The 8,552-nt window shown below is 42.0% G+C and overlaps 1 protein-coding gene across 2 annotated transcripts in view; it reads left to right on the top strand.

Moving 5' to 3' along the window:
• Window positions 1–101: 101 nt before the first annotated feature.
• Window positions 102–8,552, top strand: part of LOC118424417 (solute carrier family 23 member 2-like) — a 10,520-nt gene continuing 2,069 nt past the window's right edge. The window contains exons 1-12 of one of the 2 annotated variants that reach the window (XM_035832977.1): window positions 102–238; window positions 1,251–1,358; window positions 1,756–1,913; window positions 2,349–2,440; window positions 2,844–2,941; window positions 3,418–3,599; window positions 4,655–4,781; window positions 5,345–5,480; window positions 6,093–6,206; window positions 6,607–6,746; window positions 7,184–7,457; window positions 8,048–8,143. In XM_035832977.1, the coding sequence (XP_035688870.1) occupies window positions 209–238; window positions 1,251–1,358; window positions 1,756–1,913; window positions 2,349–2,440; window positions 2,844–2,941; window positions 3,418–3,599; window positions 4,655–4,781; window positions 5,345–5,480; window positions 6,093–6,206; window positions 6,607–6,746; window positions 7,184–7,457; window positions 8,048–8,143 (1,555 nt within the window). In that variant the 5' untranslated portion in view covers window positions 102–208. Of the gene's footprint in view, window positions 239–407; window positions 497–1,250; window positions 1,359–1,755; window positions 1,914–2,348; window positions 2,441–2,843; window positions 2,942–3,417; window positions 3,600–4,654; window positions 4,782–5,344; window positions 5,481–6,092; window positions 6,207–6,606; window positions 6,747–7,183; window positions 7,458–8,047; window positions 8,144–8,552 lie in introns of those variants that run through there. The other variant, XM_035832976.1, reaches the window with a different exon arrangement.

Genomic DNA, 8,552 nt, shown 5'->3' with positions numbered 1-8,552 from the left:
ATGATCAGTTCACTCATAAAAGCTCCTTGGTTCACTAACTAAAAACACGTGGCTTTGCCTTTGGGGCCTGTCCGTCATCCGACACCACTCCCACACAAGGCCAGGGAGGCATTTACTTTGTTTTCTTTACAGTCATCTGGGGTCATCAGAAACTGTTGTTCTTTTGTTGACGTAAGCTCGTTTAAAGACCGGGATTGCTTGAGCCAAGATGGACGGCAAACCTACGACTAGGACCCAGGTAAGGGTAAACAATTGCCTAGATCTCTTTGGGCTGTCTTTTAGGTTAAACTTTAACCCGGTGTTTATCAACACCAGGTTAGCGTGGCCGTACGTGGCGTTTTCAGTAAAGGGGTGGATGTGACGAAGTTGTTCAAACAACACTTTTTAGCGGGGCCAAGGAGGTTCATTATTCACAGTATTAGATGTAAACATGCAGTCATACGTGTCCGGTCCCGAAACGGTCAAAGACGAGGACTTGGAACTAGAGATCTTGAGTGTAAATTAACTGTGAAGTTTGGGCACTCGCGGGGGTTTAACTTTTAGCCTACCCTGGATAAAGTCGGTTTACGGGGCTATGTTGCTAGCGGCCCGGGAAAGAACCGTAGCCGCGAGCGCTGTTCTCTGGATACCAGGGTACTTTTAGCCTCACCTGGTCTCTTCGTCCCTAGTTCCTCAGTGTAATACCTGGTCAGAAGTTGCGAATTATTTACAAACGTTCCTTGGGCAAATTTATCTTCGACTCCTCCGTTCCATTTTTTTCTGAGGGTGGAAAATGGCCCCTCCAGTAAATAAATATCGGGTAAAAGAGACTGGACACACAACGTTGTCCTTGATCAATCAAGGAGGTTACATAACCTCCTTGGTTCAATATTTCGCAAGACTAGTGGCCTCTAGACCTAGGTGCTATAGACTCATTTGTGTGTTCAATTCAGCACCGTCCGACTGTGCTTGTGTTTTATGTAAACATTTCACACTATCAGCCTGAAAGACTGTGTCACCACTGTGTTGTAAGTGTTTTTGGCAACGCACAAAGAGCGGAGCACTTTCTATTACAATTGAGTTGAAATTTATACTGTACATTGAAAAACACAAACTACCCACTTGCAGAATAATGTACTTTTCTTTAAGTTCCTCCATAGAATAGTAATGGGAAGGTTTTAGAAGAGGGAACATATCATTCTCATCCACTTCTGAATTTGACTCATCACACATAATGAAATGCTGTTACTCTCAAAATCTTGTTCCTACAGGATGTAGAAAACCAAGGAGAGTTGACCCCTCAGAAGAAACCCCTAGACATCGCCTATGGCATCGAGGATGTCCCTCCCTGGTACCTGTGCATATTGCTCGGCTTTCAGGTAAGGAACTGTTTTAGTAATTAACACATGCAGTGAGCTACACGTCATGCTTCATCTACAGTCTAAAGCCAGCCAGAAAGAAAGAAAATAGGCATAGAGGTAGTGCAGGTAGTAGTAGTATCAAGTATTTTTATTATACTACTGCTAAAGGGTCTATAGTCTTCACAGTCATACTGCATGACCCCAGAAATATGACATGGTGTCAGAAGTGGGATTTTATCATTATGGCATCATAAAAGCAAGGAGCATCATAACCCAATATTATTATAAACAAAAGGACACAATAGCTCTATCTAATGTACATATGTGAGGAAGCTCCATTCCATGTACATTTTTTCTCATTTTCTTTAATTTTCACAATATAGGTTTTTTTTGTTGTTTTTTTTCTTTATTTCAGCATTACCTGACCATGTTTGGCTCCACCATCGCAGTGCCACTGGTACTGTCTCCTGCCCTCTGTATCGGGGATGACAATCTTGCCAAGAGTCAACTCATCAGCACCATCTTCTTTGTGTCAGGAATCTGCACACTCTTACAGACCATCTTTGGTATCAGGTGAGGGACAAAGTTATTATACATATATTACCATATATGACAAGATTTGTTTGAAGTCATGCAAATTGATTATAGATGACAATAATGACAATACCAAATGGAATAATGACAAAGGTAACAGAAGTAAATAAGTAATTGCAAAAAAATTACCAAGTTGATAAACAATCAGAGGTAACAAAGACTTGAAAGAGACTAATTACAAAGGTAAGAAATGAAACAATTACAAAGGGCATTCAAACAATGACTAAGGAAACAATTAAAAAGCAATCCAATTAGAGACTCAAGAGTGAAATTACTGTGTGACTCATTATAAAAAAAACTTATAAATAAATCTAACAATGTTTACATTATATAATGTTTGGTATAATGTTAGATTTTGCCACTCATATTTATGTCATTGAACTTCATGATCTATGTGTTTACAATGTTACCTAGGTTACCGATTGTCCAGGGCGCCACGTTTTCCTTCCTGGCCCCGACCTTTGCGATCCTGTCCCTACCACAGTGGCAGTGCCCTGCACCTGACAGTAAGTCAAGTAGCTCTTCTTTCTGATATCACAGTGGCTGTTAACTTTGCACTTCTTGTGTACACTGCAGTTAGCCTGTATTTGACCTCTTTACCGTCTGGTGCCTGAGATCGCTGTACAACCTTGTTCAGATACATGTTTATCGAATGCCTGTAGGGGTGATATTATGGCACTTAACCATTTCAAGTGGGCAAGAAAAACGATACTTATACTGCATTCTATTTTTGACTCATTTTGACTGTTACACAACACTATTGTATTGATTTTGCAATGTACAATTAGCCAATGTCTTGTCAAACTTCATCAAATATATAACATATAATATACATGTATATATAATGTATAACGTTAGGCACAATAGAGGATTACTTACAAATATCATATTTCACCTGTATTGATACAGATACGACATCTGGACTAAATGCGACCCTAAATGGGATCCAGAATTTCACTGGAGAGCCTGGAAACAACGATGAAGTGTGGATGGTTCGAGTCCGAGAGGTAAGCTAGACTGTCGGATTGTTCTCCTGAAGTACAAAGGCTTTGGTATGAAAACCTGGTATAACCGTTAAAGGTTGCACCCCTACCTTCTCACTTACTCCCTAACCTTTTGCTATTTTGCAAAAAAACTTTTCATTCATTAGGATGTCAACAACTTGAAACTTTGCAGAATCTGAGTTTTGGTATCATCATTCCCTATTGCAAGAATTAAAAAAGAATAACAAAATTCTGTAAAGGAATAGCCATGAATGTTCAATAATACTGTATGATACACCAACCACTGTGCATCATAGATACATACTACAATGTAGTTAGCTTTTCAACAAGAGAGGGTCAGAATACTCTCAGAGAGTCCTGACCAAGTGAGTCAGAATAGGGATATGGTCGAAAATTTCTGTGGTGAAATCCTGTTTTGTGTTGGAATAAAAGCTAAAAACTATGTTCATTTTCTTCCTTTATCCCCAACCTAAAACCAGATCCAAGGTGCCATCATGGTGGCAGCCCTCTTTCAGGTGTTCCTGGGCTTCAGCGGGATCATGGGATTGCTGATGCGGTTCATCGGCCCGCTGGTCATTGCCCCCACCATCACCCTGGTGGGCCTGGCGCTGTTCTCCGCTGCTGCCGACTTCTCAGGCAGACACTGGGGCATCGCAGCTCTGTGAGTAGGCTATAGTAACCAGTCATTGTACATGTACTGTATCTGTCTGTGTCAGTGTCAGAGGTTGTGTTGTATGTTTATGCAGACACTGGGGCATCGCAGCTCTGTGAGTGGACTATAGTTTAATTGAAGCCTCTACCTCCCTGGATATCAGAGTACAACTTTGCCGGCTGCACGGCAGCTTATCTCCGGGATTTACGGGGCTATGTTGCTAGGGGCCCGGGAAAGAACCATAGCCACGAGCGCTGTTCTCTGGAGACGTATCTCCCCGGGCCGGCTAATTCGATTTACGGGGCTATGTTGCTAGGGGCCCGGGAAAGAACCATAGCCACGAGCGCTGTTCTCTGGAGACGTATCTTCCCGGGCCGGCTAATTCGATTTACGGGGCTATGTTGCTAGGGGCCCGGGAAAGAACCGTAGCCGCGATCGCTGTTCTCTGGAGACCAGGGTAGCCTCTACCAGGCTCCACGGATTGGTGGTCTAATTGTAGAAAATGGACAATTAGTGTCAATAGTACGCTAGGGGAGTCGGCCGGCAAGAGGAGTCATTTCCTCACCGACTCAACTAGCGTACTATAGACTCTATTTGTCCAATTTCTACAATTAGACCATCCATCCGCAGAGCCTGGTATAGGCTAGCCTGTAATAACCAATCATTGTACCGTAGCTGTCTGTGTGAAAAGTTGTGTTACATGTTCAGGTAGACTCTGGGGCATCGCAGCTCTGTGAGTGGACTGTAGTAACCAATCATTGTACATGTACTGTATCTTAATGTGACAAAGACTTTATATGACAAAGAAGCTTGATAAAACGTACAAAGTAACAACAAAATAGATAAGCTTCACATTAATATTGTTTTGTAATTTCATCTTCTAGACATGATTTTTCTCTGCCTAAAATATACAATGTTACTATACAAAATGCCTGGCAATGGTTTGAAATAACTTGAAAAATTTACCAAGTATAAAGACTATCATACTATTGGAATGATAGTCTTAATACTTCAAATACTATAATCTCGAGTACTATGATTTTGACAATACTTTTTTTCTGCAGAACTATTGTCCTGATCACCCTGTTCTCCCAGTACCTGAGGAACGTGAACATCCCATGCTGTGGGTACAGTAGAGACACAGGCTGCCATTGTCATGCCTCCTCCTTCCCTCTCTTCAAACTCTTCCCAGTAAGTACCACAGTTACATTATCCTTTCCAGAGCCCTGTACATGGCCTACACAATATGTCTCTGCTAGACTAGTGTGAGGTGTCCATTTTTGTAGCCAATATGGTCTCTAACCAGCTGTCAAAGCCAATCGGAGAATTGCCCAATTTTGTTTTCCCTAGATACATGTAAAGCTGATTCTCTGATTTGCTGACCTACTGGTTAAGGCCATTGACAAGGTTCTGGACAGAACTCACAGTTAGTCTATCAATGAGTAATATCCATGTATGATTATTGAGTTTGAGCTCTGATACTTGCAGTAGTAGTACATACTTAATGATTCAGCAAAAGATGCTGAAGATCTATGAATGATGAACATCTATACTGTGCATTTTTGTCCCACTGGGCTAAGCACAGGTCACTGATGTTAACAACCATATACATCATAAACATCTAATATACTTTAGTACTTTTGGCTTCATGGTAATTGCATAAATATAGGAGGGGGTATGATTAGTTAGTTTATTTATTGAAGGCTGTAAGGAATATGGATTCCTCTTTATTAATGCATGTCCAACTTTTCCAGGTGATCATGTCCATGATCCTTGCGTGGATCTTCTGTGCCATCCTGACAGCAGCCAACGTGAGAGGATTCACCGCCAGGACAGACGCCAGGATCGGTGTGCTGCAGCAGGCTCCATGGTTCAGGTTCCCTTATCCAGGTGAGAGGGAGTAATCTACAGGCAGATCTACCAGTGGCATAAGGAGTTTACCTAGCCAAGGAGTGTTAAAGTCCTTATTCCACTGGTAGATCTGCCTGGAGATTAAGCTCAGGGGTCTATCTGCCCGGCAGTGAGGGTATGGGTGAGGGGACAGGCCAAATGTTTGAGCAAGAAGTACTGTAAGTTGTGCTATAGATAGCATGCATCTTGATACAGATTATCCTATCTGGGTATATGGGGGATGCAGGGTCATGTGTAGTGATATGAAGCAGGAAGACGTTTGTTTTTAATGCTAAACTTTTAGGAGGAACATACAAGCTACATAAGACTCCACTGTACTGATCCACTCAGTGGGATGCTACTACTGGGATGAACCCGGGCCTACTCTTTTTCATAAGTTTGTTATGATCTTTAACATGCTCGCAGTGTGAATCTCTTCAAAAACAGGGCCTGTAGCTATATGTCCAATCCAAAAGGTTGTCCTAGTTACTCATTTTCACCTGAGTGGAGGAAAGAAAGAGGTGTAAACTTCAGGATGAGAAAGTAGGTATGCAAAAGATGAAAAGTTGCAGCTTTCCTTTGCAAATACAAGTGTTTGTTACATTTTTGCAGGCCAATGGGGCATGCCCACTGTGAGTGTTGCGGGGGTGTTTGGCATGTTGTCAGGAGTGCTGTCATCCATGATAGAGTCTATTGGAGACTACTATGCCTGTGCAAGGCTGTCTGGTAAAGTAATGCTTTCTTCTAATCCCTAAAATGTTTGTCTTGTGCATAGTAAAAAAAATCTTTTAAGCCTCATTGGTACAAACAAGTTACAGGATGGGACTGTATCAAATCTACATGTAAATGTTAGTTTCACTATGCTGTGAAATCAGTGTGTTACAACTGATATTGACAATCAGAGAACACACAATCGATTGGAATGTGAGGAAAACATGCAGTGTGAGTTGCACCTGAAAGAATATTGTTACAGTAGTAACTCTCAAAATCTGATCTGCATTACCAACAAGAGAGAACAAGTGACTCTGTTATCACCTGTAAGAAAATACTGTTAAAAAACATTCAGTCTATTTGGCAATGTCTCAGGGACAGTACCAATAATCCCTTATATATCTTCCCACCACAGGTGCCCCCCCTCCCCCAACCCATGCCATCAACAGAGGAATAGGTATGGAGGGGATCGGGTGTATTCTGGCTGGAGCCTGGGGTTCAGGGAATGGTACAACGTCATACAGTGAAAACGTTGGGGCCATCGGCATCACTAAGGTAAAATTGTACTGTAAAATCATATGCTACGCTACTTTAACAGGGCATGTGGAGATCTGATTGCATTGTGGTTTAAACATTGAATGGTACTGATGCATACGCAGATAGCTTTGAAAGTTTGATTGTGTTCTTCATTGTACAAGTCCTTACAAGTAGCGTGTGTAGTCCAGTGGTTAATGACCTTCTTCTGGATCAAAGGTTACCGTAGTTACAACACTGGTTGTTGTCGCTCATGTGACTTGCGTGGGAATGTTCTCAGTCCTTAGGATGGGATGTTAGGCCACTGATCAATCTATTTGTTTAAAAGATGTAGAGCTAGGGGGAATTTCCCTGGTACATCAAACCTGTCTTCTCTGTCACAGCCAGTAGAAGATAAGCTGTTCTTTGAGCTAAACTGGTTCAATATCGCATTTTCACCAATCATCTCCATTCCACAGGTGGCCAGTAGGAGAGTGGTCCAAGCGGGCGCCATCGTCGCCATCCTGCTCGGCATGCTGGGAAAATTCGGCGCCCTGTTCACCACAATCCCTGACCCCATCGTAGGCGGGATGTTCTGCGTGATGTTCGGCATGATCACGGCCATCGGGGTCTCCAATCTGCAGTTCGTTGACCTCAACTCCTCCCGTAACCTGTTCGTGTTTGGTTTCTCCATCCTGCTGGGTCTGGCTGTGCCGTACTGGCTCAACAAGTATCCTGGCAGTATTGAAACAAGTAAGTCAGCTGAAACCTGCCTATATAGAGCTCTTAAGTATGATGCATGGTATAAGGTTTGAATATATAAAGATGGTATATTCCATCCATAGTTTCTAAAATGTTATGTTGGAAAAGATATCATATGCGGCATTGGTTTCAACACTGGTTTCAAGCTGCCATAGTTTGAAAAAATTGCTATCTAAAACCAATGTCTATCGACTTGATATCTCCAAATACCATTTTGAAAACAATGGATATAGGCTACCCCATGGATAAACGTGAACCAGGGTTAAATGAAAAGGTAGTTAACATTAATGAAGGTTAGAATTTTAAGTACCACAAGAAGTTGAGTACCTGCATGGATTTTACAAAATGTGAAAAAAAAAATTTGCGCTGTCAAAAATCCATATGGTTTCTGTGGTTCTGTTTATCAGTCAAAAATTGCCATATGTATGGCTGACTTTTAATTCATGCATACCAGTAACATTAACTGGTACTCTTAATACTGATAAAAGTATACTGGCCTTAGGGTAGGTGTAATAAACATTGCCTTTTGGGTTAGGGCAGAGGACATGTAAAATGTAAAACAATGCTTTCCCCTTCCCCAGCTGTACCTGAATTAAACCAGATCATCACAGTCCTGCTGACCACCAACATGTTTGTGGGAGGCTTCACTGCTTTCATCCTGGATAACACCATCCCAGGTAGAGCACCAGGCTTTTAGCTACGATTTTATCATAAAGGGTCCAAATTTCTTGGCGAGTCGTGGAAAGTGATATAGGCGTGACTATTGTAGGGGCATCCACCTTCCTTGGTGCAGAGTTTAAGAGAATTTTAAGTTAAAATGTGCACAATCCTGAGACCTGGTGGCATCCCTGTTCCATCAGAAGTTTATGCTTGTCAGTGCATCTAGTGTGTCCAATTTTCTTCTTTTAAGAAAAACGCGTCTAAATGACGCCTTGACGTATGCCTGGTTGAAAGCCGATAGGGAACAATCTCATTCAAATTCAGTACAAGGTTAGTAGGTTTAGGTGGCGTACCCCAGGTGCCCCAAACCCTAAGGTTTGTGTTCAAGATTCTTTGCCGGATTTACAAATCTTTGGCGCTTTGTGA

This window comes from Branchiostoma floridae, chromosome 10, assembly GCF_000003815.2.
Source record: "Branchiostoma floridae strain S238N-H82 chromosome 10, Bfl_VNyyK, whole genome shotgun sequence".
NCBI lineage: Eukaryota > Metazoa > Chordata > Leptocardii > Amphioxiformes > Branchiostomatidae > Branchiostoma > Branchiostoma floridae.
The sequence above is the reverse complement of the archived record's forward strand: the minus strand, read 5'-3'. Positions and strand labels throughout refer to the sequence as shown.